The following is a 20,824-nucleotide window of genomic DNA, read 5'->3' as shown; positions in this document are numbered from 1 at the left end:
CTCCGGTTTGTGCTGGGGAATGTTTGCCTGTGATGCAATCAGTCTTCAGGTCTCCCAGTCATGGATAACAGCACCTGCTCTTGTGGAGGTGGCAGGGGAGTGATGTCGACTCTGTGAGACTCCCTCAGTGTAGGTAGGTTTAGTGTGCTGGCTTTCTCAAATGCTGGTTATGCTAGCAGTGAAGTTGTCACATGGAAAGACTGAGGACCACTGGTTAGCCAGGGTGTTGGAGGCAGTACCTTTGGCGCTTGTTTTCTCCTTCCTGGGAGCAGAGTTATTCCGTCATGAGTTGCTGTAATGGCCTGAGTTTGTCGGCCTCCAGCCAGGAGGTAGCACTTTCAAGAGAATATTGCAATACTTGCAGTATTGGCAGTAGGATTTGAGCTTGCCCTAAGTTGGCAAGCGGGAAGTATTCTGGTTTCTCACATGATGGGCATTGCCATAAAGCTCCCAAGAGTTTATGTCTTATCAGGGCAGGTAGAGAAAAACCATCAGGTGGGGGTAGGGTTAGGCAGATCTGAGCTCAGACTCTCCTTGGGTGGGGCTTGCTACAGCCACTGTCGGGGATGGGGGGTGGTTCTCTCAGGCCAATGGGGTTATATTCCAGAGGGACATATTGCTGTCTCTGTCGTGCTATCCAGTTTGCCAGAGAAGTGGGGAATAGCCAGTAGCAAAAGGCCTCACCCAGCTTCCATGCAGTTGGCGAGGCCGGTGTTGCTCCCGCAGTGCATGTTAACAGCTCCAAGTTTAGATCCAGGCAGCCTGCATGTGAAACATAGACCTGCCCTGGGCCATAAGCTTCCCCACTGAGAAAACAATCATGGCTTTGAGGCCACACCCCTCCTTGTCTACCAACAATGGTGGTGGCTCCTGTGCTCCTATCTGCAGCAGTTCCTATTTGCCCCTGGATTCTGCTCAAGGAAGTTCGTGCCCACTTGAAATTGCCCAGAAATTCAGCTGCAAGCTTCCTTTCACCCAATGACTACTCCGTAATTCTGCTGGCTGCCTTCCCTGAGATCTCATGTGAGATATAGTCAGGGAATGACTTCCCTGGGCTTGCGCTGGAGACTGGGAGTACCTACAAGGTTGTTCCTGCTGTTGCTTATACTTTTACATTTTACGTGGCTCCCTAAATCCATTCCACCTCTAGGTAAGGTTAAATCCTTCTACTGTGATCTGGATTCTCGGATTCACCCAGGGGGTATGTGTTCAGAGGCAGGTTTTCCCCCTTCAAACTTTGGGAACTCACAGTTTTTCACCTGACTCACAGAGTTTGCAGGGATCCTTTCAAAAGATCTGTGAATTCATTTGGTTTTCCTGGTACTTTCCTGTGGTGGTTTTCAGAACGACAGTTCACTTTGTGAATCTCCACACACTGTTCTGTCCATCCACGTGGAAGATGCGCATTAGCCCTGCCTGCCATCCACCATCCTCCTACCATCTGACAGAAGAGTTTTTGAATAGGGAATATCATGATTAGATATACATTCTACAATGTTTAGAGAAAGGATTATAAAATGACAAAACTGAACTTGAGAGACTAGAGTCTGGAGAGGGATAACAGTGATAATGGAACTTGAGAAGTTCAGGAATCAAGATCAGTAGGATTGATGGATGGCTGACAGGTAACAGTGATTACCCGGTTTCTTTCTTTCTTTCTTTCTTTTTTTTTTTTTGAGACGGAGTCTCGCTCTGTCGTCCAGGCTGGAGTGCAGTGGCCGGATCTCAGCTCACCGCAAGCTCCGCCTCCCGGGTTTACGCCATTCTCCTGCCTCAGCCTCCCGAGTAGCTAGGACTACAGGCACCCGCCACCTCGCCCGGCTAGATTTTTGTATTTTTTTTTTTAGTAGAGACGGGGTTTCACCTGGTTAGCCAGGATGGTCTCGATCTCCTGACCTTGTGATCTGCCCGTCTCGGCCTCCCAAAGTGCTGGGATTACAGGCTTGAGCCACCGCGCCTGGCCTTTTTTTTTTTTTTTTTTTTTTTTAATGAGACAGTCTTGCTCTGTCACCCAGGCTGGAGTGCAGTGGTACAATCTCAGCTCACCACAACCTCCACTTCTGGGTTCAAGCGATTCTCCTGCCTCAGTCTCTCGAGTAGCTGGGACTACAGGCGTGTGCCACCATGTTCAGCTAATTTTAATATTTTTTATTAGAGACAGGGTTTTGGCATGTTGGCCAGGCTGCTCTCGAACTCCTGACCTCAGGTGATCCACCTGCCTCGGCCTTGCAAAGTGCTGGGATTACAGGCATGAGCCACCACGCCCAACTGACTACCTGGTATCTACTGTGTAACACTGGATATATGGTGATGCCATTTACTGAGACAGGGAATAATAGAGATTTGTTTTTAGGTTGAGCACAGTGGCTCATGCTTGCAATCCCAGCACTGCTTGGGATTGCCCAGGATCACTTGAGCCCAGGAGTTCAAGACCAGCCTGGGCAACACAGTAAAACCTCATCTACACTTAAAAAAAAAAAAAAAAAAAAGTCAGCCAAGTGTAGTGGCACATGCCTGTAGTCCCAGCTACTCGGAAGGAGGCTGAGGCAGGAGGATCCCTTGAACCCAGGGGTTGAGGCTGCAGAGAGCCATGATCTTGCCACTGCACTCCAGCCTGGGTGACATTTCACACACACACACACACACACACACACACACACACACACACACAGACAGATACTTGTTTTCATTGCTGTGGTGGTTGGTTTGCAAGAGGGATAATGTGTGTCAGTGTTGTGGGGTTTTTTCCCCCAACTAAATTAGAATCTTTTTATTCTCTTAGTAATCTCTTCCAGAGTCAACTACTTCCATTGTAGGTGATAAAATCTGTAAGGCTCCACTTCAGATGTTGGCACTGCTATGAGCATGGTCTCTCCCTTTTACTGCAACTCAGAATTAAAATTTTTGCTTCTTATTTTTTATATTTCAGTTCCAGAAGTAGTTTCCGCCATAAAAGTTATCTAATGACAGTCTTACTCTTTCTAGTAGTAGCTTACTGCCAGGCTCTAGCTTCTCCAGGAACGTTACAAGATGGATTTAGTTTAAATATGTATTAAAATAAAAGGTATTCTCTCAAATGAGTTTAAATGCACTTTATTTTTAGACAACCTACATGGCACGTTTTTCTTAAAAACAATGCATCCACTCCACGCATCCACAGTCAAAATAAATGAAGAGCTCAAGATGACATCAGTCCCATTTGTCTTAAGTCCTGGTGTTGTATGGATGACAAGCAGTAGCCAGTTACGATGATAAGTGATAGATACAAAGTAATTGCCAAACGCTTTTAACATTTTTCCATTTCTGAACCACCCTTAAAGAAAATCATTTATGCAGTCACACTATCCTCATGATAGTTCAATAGAGCAACCATACCATCTGGATTCATGTTTTCACAAATAAAGAACTAGTAGTTTTTGCAATTAGCAAGGATGTGCAGCCTCTGTCGCAAAAGGTTTTACTCTTTCTGGTCTCTGTTCTTCAAGTTTGCCTTTGATTGTTATCATGTAATCTTTGATGTAGTTCTTGCAGGTGTTTTTAGTGAAGCTGGTTTCTTGCAAGTGATAGTTTGTGACAGCAACAACAACAGTGATAACTGTGGTTTTGGTACCTTCGCCCTCTGGACCTTCAGCAGAGGCATTTCCACCAATGAGGAAGTCATCAATGTTACCCTCTGTCTTACTGACCATCTTGCCCTCCACCACCAGGCACAGCCCATCTGCAATCTCGTAAATGTGGAAGAACACCTATCTCATCACAGCTGATGAGATGCTGGTAAACAATCATGATGGCAGCTGAAGGGAGACAGAGGACAGCGGTGCTAGCTTAGCAGGAGCCAGGAGCTCTGGGCCAGGGTGATGGAGCCAGAGCGCTCCAGGAATGGCGAACCATGGAAAAAGCTATGTCAGTTTTTTACGTATTGAGTTCAAGACGTCTTTAAGCACTTAAAATATTTAAGTAAGGTGTTCAGTAAGTTGTTAGATGTACGTATCAGGAGATTAAAGAAAAAGCAGAGCCTGCTGATAAACATTCATGAATTATCTGTGTAACTAATACTGAACTAATGAGAATAGAGAGCCCTGCTTAGGAAGAAATAGAAAAGAAAGGTAGACATTAAAATGGAACCAAGAGGAATACCTCAGCATTTAAAGAATAAATAGAGGCCAGGCACGGTGGCTCACGCCTGTAATCCCAGCACTTTGGGAAGCCAAGGTGGGCGGATCACGAGGTCAGGAGATTGAGACCATCCTGGCTAACATGGTGAAACCCCGTCTCTACTAAAAAAAATACAAGAAATTAGCTGGGCGTGGTGGCGGGCGACTATAGTCCCAGCTACTCGGGAGGCTGAGGTAGGAGAATGGCGTGAACCCGGGAGGCGCAGCTTGCAGTAAGCGGAGATGCGCCACTGCACTCCAGCCTGGGCGACAGAGTCAGACTCCATCTCAAAAAAAAAAAAAAAAAAAAAAAAAAAAAAAAAAAAAGGAGAGAATAAATAGAAATGGGCTGGCAAAGAGGACTACAAAGTGGCCTTAGGCAAAAACCAGGAGAGGGGTGGGTGTCAGATTCAAAGAATAATGTTTCAAGGAGGACGTGGTTGGCATTGAAAGCTACTTTTCAAAGTAAAGTTAAGGTAATGAAAAATGCCATTTGGAATTAGTGGCATGGTGGTGCTTAATGAAGAGCTAATCCATTAGCATGATGGGGCAGAAGCCAGATTAGAATGAGCTGAATACTGAATGGGAAACAGGGAAATAGAAATGAGTTTGGTTGTAAAGCGAAGACAAGCTAAATCTGCGGTTGGAAAGCAAAGCAGGTTAAAGGTGGGGTTTTGATGTTTTGTTTTTTAAAAAACTTGACAGTGATTTGAAGATATTTAAAGCAAAACGATAAAAGCCAGTAGAGAGAGGCAGAAGTTGAAAATATAAGAAAGATAAGAGAAAATCAATAGTATAAGGTTCTTGAAGACGTAAGAAGGAATGAGATTCAGAGGGTATACAAAGGAGCAGTCCTTAGATAGGAGGACAGAAAATTCTTCAATGTGACAGGAAAGAACAATGAGGGAATAAAAGCAACTGCAGGTATGGCATGTGCATGTGTTAGCAGGAAATTACGGGAAATCCTGTCTGATGATTTTTATTTTTTCTGAAGCAGAAAGCAGTCATCTGCTAAAAGTCAGAAGGAAAGAGGGAGGGTGAGAGATCTGAAAACAGTGGAGGCTTAAATAGTTGCCCAGTCAGATTCCTGTGGGATGTTTATTTCTTGTTTGTTTTAACTTCATTCCATTACCGTTTTTTCTTTTTCTATACACTCATATTTAATTATAGTTTTCTAAAATGAAATAACTGCTTGAACAATTTCTCTGGTTTTATACACAACCCAAATATCAAATTCAATTTTGCTACTACCATCACAATGACAATTTATCCATAATGCTTCCTATTAGCTCTTCTGTTTAAAACTCAAAAAGGAAGATCCATATATCATTTTACAGGAATTTCAGAACTACCCATCATGCTTACATATAGGTAAACAAGTACTTGGTATATCCACAAATTTTACCTTCACACATCTAGAAAATGCAGCATTTGTTCAGAGGACTTTATACCACATTACTTCTTTTTTTCAAAATGGCCTCAACAATTCTCCTCACCCTGTGCACATTGCTATTCATGCTGTGACTTTGCTTTTCCTACCGTCGGAGGTGGAGTCTGTTTCCTCACCCTACAAATCTGGGCTAGATTTTGCCCTACAGAATTTCATAGAAGTGACAGCAAATAACTTTCTAACCTAGAGTTTAAGAACCCTTATAGCTCCTGCTATCACTTTCTTGGAATGTGGTACTTCAAAATAAAAAAGCCCAAGCTAGCCTTCTGATAGATAATACCACAAAGAAAAAGTCCCAGCCAACAGTACCAACTTCCTGACACAAGAACAATTTCTCTGGTTTTATATACAAACCAAATAAATGAGAGAGAGTCATTTTAGACCATCTATACCCAGTTGAACCATCAGATGACTGCAGAAGGAACCCTAGATGAGATCAGCAAAAGAACTGCACACTTGAGACTAGTTCAAATTGCAAATTCACAGAATTGTGAGAAAATAAAACAACTATTTTAACCCAAAAAGTCTGAAACAATGACCTATTTGTGTTTTTTTTTTTTTTGGGGGGGGGGGCGTTGTTTGTTTTTCTGAGACAGGATCTCACTTTGTCACCCAAGCTGGAGTGCAGTGGCATGATCACGGCTCACTTCAGCCTTGACCTCCTGGGCTCAAGTGATCCTCCCACCTCAGCCTCTCGAGTAGCTCAGACTATAGGCACATGCTACCTCTCAACCAGCCGGTTTTTGCATTTTTGTAGAGATGGGGTTTACCATGTTGCCCAGGCTGGTCTCAAACTCCTGAGCTCAAGTAATCCACCCATCCTGGCCTCCCAAAGTGCTAGGATTATAGGTGTGAGCCACTGTGCCCAGCCACACAATTACCAAAATTTTAATTTATTTTCTATTTCAAAAATGGAGAAAAATGACTGAATATATAAATTTAGCACTTTTCTCATGGGACAATCATAAACAATATCACGTTTACATTTAATATTTGCTTGCACCTAAATTTAAGACTTCTTTAAAACAAAATTACCAGAATTATAGTCTTGAGATTCAGCCACTATCCATTTATTTATTAATCACCCTACTATGTTCCTGAACCAGAGAAACTGATCATATATCAGTGAACAAACAAACAAAAAATTTAAAAAGCCTTGCCCTCGCTTTTCACATTGGGGAGTTACAGACAACTCAATTCCAGAATACATTATTTTCTGATATATTAGTACTACAATGACACCCATAATTTTCAAGGGAAGAACAAGTACAGAGAAATGTGCATATTACACTAATAAGCACTCTTACCCTCATGCCAAGCACCAAGAACCCAATCTCTTCCATTAATGGGTACTTGCTGACCTGTTGCTGAATCTTCTCAGATGAGGCAAAAGGATCATAGCTTTTTTGCCCTATCTTTACATCCATTATACAGGGCTTATTAAATTTATGGGTCACATCTTCCAGTTTTAGGTATAAATCTGTTATTAAAGAAAAATATTAATTAGTAATAGGCAAACATATTACTACTCAAGTACTTGCCAGGGAAAAACAAAATGAGAAAATCTTAAAACAGAGAAAAAAGTTAAAATAAATGTAGAGTCAATAATTATTCTTACTCTACCTAAAAAAACAAAACAAAACAAAAATAAACCTAAACAACAAATTTATAACAAGTATAAACATCACAGAGAAACTCCTGCAGGAGGTGAATTAAATAAATTCAACCATTAGCAAAAGACAGCAGATACAAGGTTTCCAACAATATTAAAAAGGCAATGGGATCATTTCAAAAGTTTTTCCAGAATGCATTCCCCTTGTGAATACAATTTAAGCCATATGTTTCAGCAGATCTCTTAGTACTTTAATAATTTTTAAAAATTTATTCGTTTAAAATTAGTAATCGGAATAAATCCTTCCCACAGAGCAATACAACAGAAGTACAGATTAAGAAAGGGTAAACCAATCCAAATGATGATCATTGTCAAATATACATTTTAGTCTTACTAGTTTCAAAGGAAAAACAAGTATCTTGCTTTTCATTTTATTGAGATAGGGTCTTGCTTTGTTGCCTGGGCTAGAATGTAGTGGCCAATCTTAGCTCAGTGTAACCTCTGCTTCCCGGGATCAAGCAATTCTTGGGTGCCTCAGGCTGTCAAATAACTGGGATGACAGGCATGTACCACCGCCTGGCTAATTTTTATATTTTTAGTAGAGATGGTGTTTCGCCATGTTGGCCAGCCTGGTCTCCAACTTCTGGCCTCAAGTGATCTGCCTGTCTCGGCCTCCCAAACTGCTGAGGTTACAGGTGTGAGTCACCACGCTCAGCCCCTCTAGCTGTTTTTTGTTTTTTGTTTTTTTTTTTTAGAACACAGGCATTTCCCAAAAGTTGCTCTGTATATCTTGCTGGCATCCTACATACATCTTTCCACAAAAAAATTAAATAGAGATTCAAATATAGTATTATAAAAGCCCCAGTTATCATACACGGCTGACCTGCTTATAGTTTTAGTTTGAAAGCAAGGGTCCAGGTCCCCTGAGGGAAACAGTAAGGAAAGAAATTCTTCCCTCCTTTCCTGCGTTAAAGAATCGTCTCGGCTGAGCAAGGTACCTCATGCCTGTAATCCCAGAGCTTTAGGAGGCCGAGGCAGGTGGATCACCTGAGGGTGAGAGTTCGAGACCAGCCTGACCAACATGGAGAAACCCTATCTCTTTTAAAAATACAAAATTAGCCAGGCATGGTGGCAGGCGCCTGTAATCCCAGCTACTTGGGAGGCTGAGGCAGGAAAATGGCTTGAACATGGGAGGCAGAGGTTGTGGTGAGCCGAGATCGTGCCATTGCACTCCAGCCTGGGCAACAAGAGCAAAACTCCATTTCAAAAAAAAAAAGAATTGTCTCAAAGTTCTGAATGAGATCATGACTCATTTTTTAGTTAGGAATGCAATAAGAAGTATTTCTACTCAAAGGCAGAAAAGATTACTTTCAACCAACGTGACAAATAAGATTAGAGAAGGTGTGTATTTTTTCTGAAATAAATAAAAGAGTACCGGGGTAAGAGAAGCCTTACTCTCTGATGTCCTTTCATTATCCCCATCCCACCAAGACTAGCATAGTTACTGAATTACAATAAAGAAGTTTGTGCTCAAACAAAAGTGAGAACCCAGTTAAGGCTTGAAAAGTTTTAAGCCTCTCAGATTTAAAAGGCATAAATCTTCTCCTTCAAAGGATAAGATATACTTTTTATGCTTTAGTCAAAGAAGATGAGAGCAGGGTTATAACTCTGTAGAACTAAGTGAAGTTAAGCCCAAATATAACAAAAAAGTTATTGCAGTCCAAGGGAGCAGCACTGACACACCCAAGGAGCCCTCCACACTTGAAAGAAAGGTTCTCCTAGACAGACACCTTCAGGATAAGATAAAACAAAAGATCTTGACAGAGACATGAAACTGCTGTCTGTGAAAACTAATGGGACAAGTGGAAATATCCTGATCAAGGAGTTGGAACACACCCAAGCTTCTGTGTCTAAAAGATAACCACGGATGGTATGAGAGAAGAGAGCAGCACAGAACAGTCACCTTCAGATTTTCTCCTCCCATTTCCAACTACCTTATGCAAAAAGGAAGAAAACAGATCCAGCCCCTCTCTAGGGCTGCATGATAATTTCAGTAAAAAGACTTGAATTTCAAATATCAGAATAAAACTAATTAGATAGTAATACATAGTACAGTAGATCCTTGGCATTCACAAATTTATTATCATTAATTTAGACTCAAGGGACTCCAGAAATCTTACTGGGGTAAAGTTGTATATGGGAGTATAAAGATAGTGAGAGAACATAGCTAACTGTCATAGCATCTATATCTCACTGTAGGGTTAGTATCTTCTACCTGTCAACTTGATAGCGATTAAAAACAAACAACAAACTTTTTATGATAAGATAAAGATAACAGAACCTAGAGTAAAGGCTTTGCAAATCTGAAATAAAATCCCCTATCTCTTCCTTTTTCTCTTTGAAAGGAGTAAAATACAAATGCAAACTCTATATATAGTGGAAATACAATAAATGTTTGCTGAATGAATGAGTGTTTGCCCTTCCCATTCCTATTGTCTAGTGAAACTTCAGATGTGGCCTTCCTCACGCTATAATAAATTGAGGCACCCCTTCAGTAAATAGGGATGAATGCCATGGGTTTTATTTGATATTTAGTTACACTATCCAAACGTGTTTTTCTTTACTTTACTTTCAGGTCCTTATTATGTTTCATATGGTTGGAATTACCAAGTAACTGCTAAATTATTTATTAGCCTTCAGAAATAAAACTGTAAGTTAAGCCTATTGAAGACTGGTTTGGTGTTTTCTTTCTGTTCTCTAATCTTACATTTTTTTAAGTGAAAATAAGAACTTGAGATTCTCATTTCTACCTTTCCCTCTGAGTTAAAAAATAAACATCAGAACCTGCTTTAGAGATGCAGAATTCTTACAAAAGAATGCGATACCATGTATTTCACCACTTACTGCAAGTGTTTTTGAAAAAGGTAAATAGAAAAATAGGGTATGATCTGAGCATTGAGATTTTTACTGATTTTTTACAGGCTGTCATTAATAGAAATAAATCTGAATATTAATTCACCCTGAAAAATGCTATTAGCAAATTCCTTCCCTAGAATAGAGCTTAATTCAAGGTAGGTCAATCCTGAGACTCAATTACTTAAATGACCAAAGACATTTTACTACAGGGAGCCTCACTTACAAAGCAATATCAAATTCTGGATTAACAAAGGACACCTTTTCAGCTAGGCCCCTCTGGGTGTAGAGTGGAGCAGTATTTTTCCATTTCTAGGTCACAACCCATCATTGGATTATGAATTCAACTTAATAGGTTGTAACCAAAAGTTTCCTAAATGAAAGAGAAAAGAGAATATATGAGACTATCTCACATAGAGTAAGACTAAGTATTGTTGTCTGGGTTGGTCTCAGTCTTATAAACATTGAGTTGCAATGTAAAAATGTATTTATTACGTATCATAGACTAAGAAGTTTATTCCCCCCATGCCCTAAAGGCCCAGTGTTTTTTTTTTTCCTTTTAGACAAATAAGTTTTAAAAACATTTGACTAGATAGAATGTCACTACATCATTAGTATGTCTGCCCAGCTCAAGAACTATCCTCAGACCTACAGAATCCCTTTGCCAACACCATCATACTTTGGGAATCCAGCCCATGGGCCACCGTCACTGACTGGGACAGGAGCAAATACCTGATACAAGCTTGGCCAGTCTTGCCAATTTGGAACTGGAATGCAGAGAAAACCTGTTGCTAACCTCTGTGGGTGACTGGTACTATAACATGTAAGTCCCTTGGTAGGGAGGGGAGAGGTGTGGATAGCAAGGAAGGCAGAGGAGAGAACAGAAAGGGCTAACAAAATATGCAGAGAGAGATCTCCCTAGGCTTTGGGTTCGGATTCTAGTTCCAGTCCCATCTGAGACTCAGATGCATGGCCCTTGGCTTTCATAAGACCCCTCATATCCTTATAAGAACTTTTCGTTGTTGCTTAATCAAGTTCAAGTTCATTTCTATAACTTGTGCCCAAAGAATCTTAACTGAGATAATACAGTTTAAAGCAAATGCTTTAGAAGAAGAAAAAGGAGGCTCAAATTTCAACTCTACAATTTGTTAGCCTGTGACCTCAGGAGCACTTATCAAAACCTCAACTGTATGTAAAATGCAGATAATTATAGACTCTACCACACAGATATTAAGAAGACTAAATGAGATAATATACAGTAAAGCACTTAGCATAGTGTCAGTCCTCACCCCATAAATGCAGGTTACACATTCCCACATACCCTCCAAAATAAATTTTCATGCATTCCATATATAATTACTGTCAAGGCGCACAGGTGAAGAAAACAGATAAAAACCTGCCTTCATAGAGCTGCTTTTGAAGAGTTGAAATCGCATTACGCTTAGCATAATTGCTGCTATGTATTTGGTACTCACTGAATATTAATTTTATCAGTATATATAAATATTAAACATGCAAGTCACTGATAAAATATTAAAACCTGCTAACCATGTTAGGTCACCAACAAGTCCAGGTCTAACTTCAATATTCAGTATAAATAAAAATATAAGATGATTCCCTGGAGTCTATTCTTATCCTTCCAGATGAGACAAACATAATAAACACAAAATTAAAAGATGTATTCACAACTCAATTATGCACTTGATAATGGATATTCTCCAACCCTCAGGCTAATATCAAGCCTTAGCCTTTAGTTAAATATTAAAAATAATACCTATATATAATAAACCTACTTATTGCAAATTGATTTCATCTCAAGTTAAAGTAACTCTCTTTTCCATGTGTCATGACTGCAAAACACACCCAATCTGACCACTAACCTCAAGTATGCCCTTAAAGTTGCTCAACTATCATGATCTGTTTCCCAAATCTCCTCACTTTTCCATCCTCTGAGACTACAATTTCATCCTTCCTTCCCCCATCATCCATAAGCTCAGCTTGCCTATTTTTTTTTTTTAATTCTAAAGAAAAAGGTACAGCTTAGTCAAGGTTATAGATGGTAAACATTACTACAATAAATATGACAGCTAGGTTTTCTTTGATGCAATAGTAACATAAAAAAGATGACGGCAAATAAGAAATTTGTTCTAAGATTGATCCAAAAAAATCTAATGAACTAAAAATAAGACAGATTTTTGTTTTTGTTGTTTGAGACAGGGTCTCATTCTGTACAGCAGGATGGAGTACAGCAGTACAGTCATGGCTCACCGCAGCCTCGAACTCCTGGGCTAAAGTGATCCTCTCACTGCAGCCTCCTGAGTAGCTGGGACTACAGGTGCATGTTACCACACCCAGCTAATTTTTATTTTTTTCTTTTCTTTTCTTTTCTCTTTATTTTATTTTATTTTTGAAACAAGGTCTCTCTCTGTCTCCCAGGCTGGAGTGCAGTGGTGTGACCTTGGCTCACTGCAACCTCTGCCTCCTGGGTTCAAGCCAATTCTGTTGCCTCAGCCTCCTGAGTAGCTGGGACTATAGGCACCCACCACCATGCCCAGCTAATTTTTGTATTTTTAGTAGAGACAGGGTTTCACCATGTTTGCCAGGCTGGTCTTGAACTCCTGGCCTCAGGTGATCCACCCGCCTCAGCCTCCCAAAGTGCTGGGATTACAGACATTAGCCACTGCACCTGGCCTAATTTTTTTTTTTTTTTTTTTTTTTTGAGACGGAGTTTCGCTCTGTCGTCCGGGCTGGAGTGCAGTGGCCGGATCTCAGCTCACTGCAAGCTCTGCTTCCTGGGTTTACACCATTCTCCTGCCTCAGCCTCCCGAGTAACTGGGACTACAGGCGCCCACCACCTCGCCCAGCTAGTTTTTTGTATTTTTTAGTAGAGACGGGGTTTCACCGTGTTAGCCAGGATGGTCTTGATCTCCTGACCTCGTGATCCGCCCGTCTCGGCCTCCCAAAGTGCTGGGATTACAGGCTTGAGCCACCGCGCCCGGCCTACCTGGCCTAATTTTCAAAATGTGTTGTAGATACAGAGTCTTGTTATGCTGCCCAGGCTGGTCTTGAACTCCTGCCTTAAGAAATCCTCCGACCTTGGCCTCCCAAAGTGCTGGGATTACAGGTGAGAGCCACTGCGCCTGGCAAGATAGATGTGTTCTATCTGGAATAGTTTAAGTTCACTCTGTTCAAGGTCAAGAATATAAATTAGACTATATTAATATGATGTTTGGGAAATATCTGGTAAAATAATTATAATATTTCATATGATGCAGTTTATAAGGCAGAATTCTGAATATTAGAATAGAGATTATTTTTACATATCTATATACACAGACATGTGTATATCATAAAGATAGATAGCACAATTAACTAGATTTACTTTTATAACTCTGAAAACTCTATTTAGGACTCTTATGAAGCGACTCCTGCAGAAGTCTAAGGACTGGCACTTGTAAACCCCAGATCTAAGAGAGAGGGTCTGTAAAGTTTAGTGCTGGTACTTGTATAATAAATAAAAGGATATCTACTCTTCATAAATATGTGGAGTTCATTTCAAGAGGTAACAATGTTTAGAAATAAAGTTACGTTTAAGAGGCTATGGTCAATAACTTATCACTTATTAATTTATAGAAAGTATATAAAGAATTTCTATAGTCCCTTAATTTTTCTGAGGTAAAGATCATGAAAATGCCACGTGTTCAGAAATATAACACTTCCTGCTGTTTTAAGCAGACTACATAAGATCCCTCTGTGGCTTTACCAAGGACATTGTTTTCATGCTCAAAATATTTATATATTTCATGATGCTGATGACAGTATGAGATTATATTTGGTTAAGTGAAGTAACTCAGGAATGGAAAACCAAACATTGTATGTTCTCCCTCATAAGTCGGAGCAAAACTATGAGGATGCAAAGGCATAAGAATAATACAATGGACTTTGGGGATTCCGGGGAAAGGGCAGAAGGTGGGTGAGGGATAAAAGACTACACACTGGGTACAGTGTACAGTGCTCCGGCAATGGGTGCACCAAAATCTCAGAAATCACCACTAAAGAACTTATTCATGTAACCAAACACCACCTGTTCCCCAAAAACCTATTGAAATTTTAAAAAATTTAAAAATAAAGATTACACCAGGTTACTATGAATGAAACTTTTCTATCTTGCTAAACATATATAATTAAATATAATTATCTTAAACATAAGTTAAATATACATATTCTTTTATAAGTGTTAGGTATAAAAAAATTCCTTTGGCTAATTTTCTACTGCTATTCTTGGTATCCTAAGAAAGAGAGGCAAAAAGTGCCCTACAGAAAAATCTCAAAAAATCTACAGATAACTGAATAGTAAAGCTGAAATAACCAGTTCCTTTAAAGGGAAGGCAATAGGGAGGGCATTTAGGGAATTGAAGGAATACTTATTTATAGCCCCTTAATCAATATTGTTGATTTCATAAATCATGAAAATACAGGTTTCAAATTGCATTAAGTTTTTCCTCACCCTATCTGGAAAATCTACTAGGTATTAGCTACTAGTTTGATTTCTAAACCTCACAAAAAGGAGGAAAAGCCAGAGGAAGAACCACTGCTCAATTATGAAGCCAACTGGAAAAACAGATGATATGGTTTGGCTCTCTGTCCCCAACCAAATGTCATCTCTAATTGGAATCCCCATGTACTGAGGGAGGAACCTGTTGGGAGGTGATTGGATTATGGGAGCGATTTCCCCCAAATTGTTCTTGTGATAGTGAAGGAGTTCTCATGAGATCTGATAGTTTTAAAAGTGGCAGTCTCCCCTGCACTTTCTCTTTCCTGCCGCCATGTAAGACCTGCCTTGTTTTCCCTTCACCTTCCCCCATGATTCTAAGTTTCCTGAGGCCTCCCCAGCCATGCAGAACTATGAGTCAACAAAACCACTTTTCTTTATAAATTATCCAGTCTCAGGTAGTATCTTTAAAGCAGTATGAAAATGGACTAATACAATAAGACCTTTCTTTTCCACATCAATCTCCAGCTATTCCTGAGAACAATACAAGTTGAAAGCAGAAAGAATAGTAAGTAGAGACTTTGGGTCCACAGATTAGGGGTGAAGGAAGAGGGATGCAACAGACATGTATGTCAGCTTGTTTCAGTTCATGCCTCCTGCAACATGACTAGTAGCTAGCTCCAGAAAACTACCAAACAGGCTAGAGATTACATTTGAAAAGTCTCAATTTTTTCAAACCTACTAAAGGTTATACTTTTCTATCCCTCCAAATAATTATATTCAAAGGTTTTTAATGCTACTATGTATTAGCCTCTTATGTGTTTATACACAGGTACAAATGATACTTATTTGTATGAATAGCATGACATGTTCAAAGATAATTGCCAACAAATGTTATATTTTTAAATTCCAGGGCAGTTCCAAGATGGCCAAATAGGAACAGCTCCAGTCTACAACTCCCAGCATGAGAGATGCACAAGACGGGTGATTTCTGCATTTCCAACTGAGGTACTGGGTTCATCTCACTGGGGCTTGTCCGACAGTGGGTGCAGCCCACTGAGCATTAGCTGAAGCAGGGTGAGGCATTGCCTCACCCAGGAAGCCAAGAGGTCAGGGAATTCCCATCCCTAGCCAAGGGAAGCTGTGACAGATGGCACCTGGAAAACTGGGTCACTCCCACCCTAATACTGTGCTTTTCCAAGGGTCTTAGCAAATGGCACAGCAGGAGATTACATCCCAGGCCTGGCATAGAGGGTCCCACACCCACAGAGCCTCGCCCATTGCTAGCACAGTCATCTGAGATGGAACTGCAAGGTGGCAGCAAGGTTGGGGGAGGGGTGCCCACCATTACTGAGGCTTCAGTAGGTAAACAAAGCAGCCAGAAAGCTTGAACTGGGTGGACCCCACTGCAGCTCAAGGAGGCCTGCCTGCCTCTGTAGACTCCACCTCTGGGGGCAGGGCAAAGCCAAACAGAAGGCAGTAGAAACCTCTGCAGATTTAAATGTCCCTCTCTGACAGCTTTGAAGAGACTAGTGGTTGTCCCAAAATGGAGGTTGAGATCTGAGAACGGACAGACTGCCTCCTCAAGTGGGTCCCTGACCCCCGAGTAGCCTAACCGGGAGGCACCCCCCAGGAGGGGCAGACTGACACCTCACACAGCTGGGTACCCCTCTGAGACGAATCTTCCAGAGGAAAGATCAGGCAACAACATTTGCTGTTCAGCAATATTCACTGTTCTGCAGCCTCCACTGCTGATACCCAGGCAAACAGGGTCTGGAATGGGACCTCCAGCAAACTCCAACAGACCTGCAGCTGAGGGTCCTGACTGTTAGAAGGAAAACTAACAAACAGAAAGGACACCCACACTGAAACCCCATTTGTACGTCACCATCATCAAAGACCAAAAGTAGATAAAACCACAAAGATGGGGGAAAAAAAGAGCAGAAAAGCTGAAAATTCTAAAAATGAGAGCACCTCTCCCCCTCCAAAGGAATGCAGCTGCTCGCCAGCAACAGAACAAAGCTGGACGGAGAATAACTTTGACGAGTTGAGAGTAGGCTTCAGATGATCAAACTTCTCCAAGATAAAGGAGGAAGTTCGAACCCATGGCAAAGAAGATAAAAGCCTTGAAAAAAGATTAGACGAATGGCTAACTAGAATAAACAGTGTAGAGAAGTCCTTAAATGACCTGATGGAGCTGAAAACCATGGCATGAGAACTACATGATGAATGCACAAGCTTCAGTAGCCGAGTCGATCAACTGGAAGAAAGGGTAGCAGTGACTGAAGATCAAATGAATGAAATGAAGCAAGAATAGAAGTTTAGAGAAAAAAGAGTAAACAGAAACGAAAAAATCCTCCAAGAAATATGGGACTATAAGAAAAGACCAAATCTATGTTTGATTGGTGTATCTGAAAGTGACAGGGAGAACGGAACCAAGTTGGAAAACACTCTGTAGGATATTATCCAGGAGAACTTCCCCAATCTAGCAAGGCAGGCCAATATTCAAATTCAGGAAATACAGAGAATGCCACAAAGATACTCCTCGAGAAGAGCAATTCCAAGACGCATAATTGTCAGATTCACCAAAGTTGAAATGAAGGAAAAAATGTTAAGGGCAGCCAGAGAGAAAGGTCGGGTTACCCACAAAGTTAAGCCCATCAGACTAACAGCAGATCTCTCAGCAGAAACTCTACAAGTCAGAAAACAGTGGGGGCCAATATTCAACATTCTTAAAGATAAGAATTTTGAACCCAGAATTTCATGTACAGCCAAACTAAGCTTCATAAGTGAAGGAGAAATAAAATCCTTTACAGACAAGCAAATGTTGAGAGATTTTGTCACCACCAAGCATGCCCCACAAGAGCTCCTGAAGGAAGCATTACACATGGAAAGGAACAACCAGTACAAGCCACTTCTAAAACATGCCAAATTGTAAAGACCATCGATGCCAGGAAGAAACTGCATCAACTAATGAGCAAAATAACCAACTAACATCATAATGACAAGATCAAATTTACACATAATAATATTAAACTTAAATGTAAATGGGCTAAATGCTCCAATTAAAAGACACAGACTGGCAAACTGGATAAAGAGTCAAGACCCATCAGTGTGCTATATTCAGGAGACCCATCTCACGTGCAGAGACACACATAGGCTCAAAATAAAGGGATGGAGGAGGATCTACCCAGCAAATGGAAAGCAAAAAAAAAGCAGAGGTTGCAATCCTAGTCTCTGATAAAACAGACTTTAAACCAACAAAAGATCAAAAGAGACAAAGAAGGCCATTACACAATAGTAAAGGGATCACTCAATTCAACAAGTAGAGCTAACTATCCTAAATATATATTCACCCAACACAGGAGCACCCAGATTCATAAAGCAAGTCCTGAGAGACCTAAAAAGACTTATACTCCCACACAATAATAATGGGAGACTTTAACACCCCATTGTCAACATTAGACAGATCAACGAGACAGAAGGTTAAGAAGGATAATCCCAGGACTCGAACTCAGCCCTGCACCAAGCAGACCTAATAGACATCTACAGAACTCTCCACCTCAAATCAACAGAATATACATTCTTTTCAGCATCACATCGCACTTATTCCAAAATTGACCACATAGTTGAAAGTAAAGCACTCCTCAGCAAATGTAAAAGAACAGAAATTATAACAAACTGTCTCTCAGACCACAGTGCAATCAAACTAGAACTCAGGATTAAGAAACTCACTCAAAACTGCTCAACTACATGGAAACTGAACAACTTGCTCCTGAATGACAACTGGGTACATACCGAAATGAAGACAGAAATAAAGATGCTCTTTGAAAACAATGAGAATAAAGACACATGTACCAGAATCTCGGGGACACATTTAAAGCAGTGCGTAGAGGGAAATTTATAGCACTAAATCCCACAAGAGAAAGCAGGAAAGATCTAAAATTGACACCCTAACATCACAATTAAAAGAACTAGAGAAGCAAGAGAAAACACATTCAAAAGCTAGCAGAAGGCCAGAAATAACTAAGATCAGAGCAGAACTGAAGGAGACAGATACAAAAAGCCCTTAAAAAAAAATCAATGAATCCAAGAGCTGGTGTTTTCAAAAGATCAACAAAATTGATAGACCACTAGCAAGACTAATAAAGAAGAAAAGAGAGAAGAATCAAATAGATGCAATAAAAAATGATAAAGGGGATATCACCACTGATCCCACAGAAATACAAACTATTATCAGAGAATACTATAAACAACTCTACGCAAATAAACTACAAAATCTAGAAGAAATGGATAAATTCCAGGACACATACACCCTCCCAAGACTAAACCAGGAAGAAGTTGAATCCCTGAATAGACCAATAATAGGCTCTGAAATTGAGGCAATAATTAATAGCCTACCAACCAAGAAAAGTCCAGGACCAGACGTATTCACAGACAAATTCTACCAGAGGAACGAAGAGGAGCTGGTACCATTCCTTCTGAAACTATTCCAATCAATAGAAAAAGAGGGAATCCTCCCTAACTCATTTTATGAGGCCAGCATCATCCTGACACCAAAGGCCAGCAGAGACACAACAAAAAAAGAGCATTTTAGACCAATATCCCTTATGAACATCTATGCAAAAATCCTCAATAAAATACTGGCAAACCGAATCCAGCAGCACATCAAAAAGCTTATCCACCATGATCAAGTCAGCTTCATCCCTGGGATGCAGGGCTGGTTCAACATACACAAATCAATAAATGTAATCCAGCATATAAACAGAATCAAAGACAAAAACCACATGATTATCTCAACAGATGTAGAAAAGCCCTTTGACAAAATTCAAAGCCCTTTCGACGCGACGTATCTCAAAATACCAAGAGCTATTTATGACAAACCCACAGCCAATATGATACTGAATGGGCAAAAACTGGAAGCATTCCCTTTGAAAACTGGAACAACACAGGGATGCCCTCTCTTACCACTCCTCAACATAGTGTTGGAAGTTCTGGCCAGGGCAATCAGGCAGGAGAAAGAAATAAAGGGTATTCAATTAGGAAAAGAGGAAGTCAGATTGTCCCTGTTTGCAGAGGACATGATTGTATATTTAGAAAACCCCATCGTCTCAGCCCAAAAGCTCCTTAAGCTGATAAGCAACTTCAGCAAAGTCTCAGGATACAAAATCAATGTGGAAAAATCACAAGCATTCTTATACACCAATAACAGACAAACAGAGTGAAATCATGAGTGAACTCCCATTCACCATTGCTTCAAAGAGAATAAAATACCCAGGAATCCAACTCACAAGGGATGTGAAAGGACCTCTTTAAGGGGAATTACAAATCACTGCTCAATGAAATAAAAGAGGACACAAACAAATGGAAGAACGAACATTCCATGCTCATGGCTAGGAAGAATCAATATCATGAAAATGGCCATACTGCCCATGGTAATGTATGCCATCCCCATCAAGCTACCAATGACTTTCTTCACAGAATTGGAAAAAACTACTTTAAAGTCCATATGGTACCAAAAAACAGCCTGCACTGCCAAGTCAATCCTAAGCCAAAAGAACAAAGCTACAGGCATCAAGCTACCTGACTTCAAACTATACTACAAGGCTACAGTAACCAAAATAGCATGGTACTGGTACCAAAACAGAAAAGATAGACCAATGGAACAGAACAGAGGCCTCAGAAATAATACCACACATCTACAACTATCTGATCTTTGACAAACCTGACAAAAACAAAAAATGGGGAAAGGATTCCCTATTTAATAAATGGTGCTTGGAAAACTGGCTAGCTATATGTAGAAAGCTGAAACTGGATCTCTCCCTTACATCTTATACAAAAATTAATTCAAGATGGATTAAAGACTTAAATGTTAGACCTAAAACCATAAAAACCCTAGAAGAAAACCTAGACAATACCATTCAGGACATAGGCATGGGCAAGGACTTCATGTCTAAAACACCAAAAGCAATGGCAACAAAAGCCAAAATTGACAAATGGGATCTAATTAAACTAAAGAGCTTCTGCATGGCAAAAGAAACTACCATCAGAGTGAACAGGCAACCTACAGAATGGGAGAAAATTTTTGCAATCTACCCATCTGAGAAAGGGCTAATATCCAGAATCTACAAAGAACTCAAACAAATTTACAAGAAAAAACAAACAACCCCACCAAAAAGTGGGCAAAGGATTTGAACAGACAC

General features: G+C 40.4%; 1 protein-coding gene and 1 pseudogene across 6 annotated transcripts in view; both read right to left on the bottom strand.

Moving 5' to 3' along the window:
• The window catches only part of IPMK (inositol polyphosphate multikinase), an 84,534-nt gene that overhangs the window by 21,358 nt on the left and 42,352 nt on the right, over positions 1-20,824 (bottom strand). For 2 of the 6 annotated variants that reach the window (XM_005565821.5, XM_005565822.4), the window contains exon 4: positions 6,912-7,084. In XM_005565821.5, the coding sequence (XP_005565878.1) occupies positions 6,912-7,084 (173 nt within the window). Of the gene's footprint in view, positions 1-3,077; positions 3,795-6,911; positions 7,085-20,824 lie in introns of those variants that run through there. The other 4 variants (XM_045361167.3, XM_074002129.1, XM_074002131.1 and 1 more) reach the window with 3 other exon arrangements.
• Positions 3,078-3,689, bottom strand: LOC141407703 (translationally-controlled tumor protein-like; annotated as a pseudogene).

This window comes from Macaca fascicularis, chromosome 9 (genome assembly GCF_037993035.2).
Source record: "Macaca fascicularis isolate 582-1 chromosome 9, T2T-MFA8v1.1".
Classification (NCBI taxonomy): Eukaryota; Metazoa; Chordata; class Mammalia; order Primates; family Cercopithecidae; genus Macaca; species Macaca fascicularis.
This window is presented reverse-complemented; position numbering and strand designations above follow the sequence as displayed.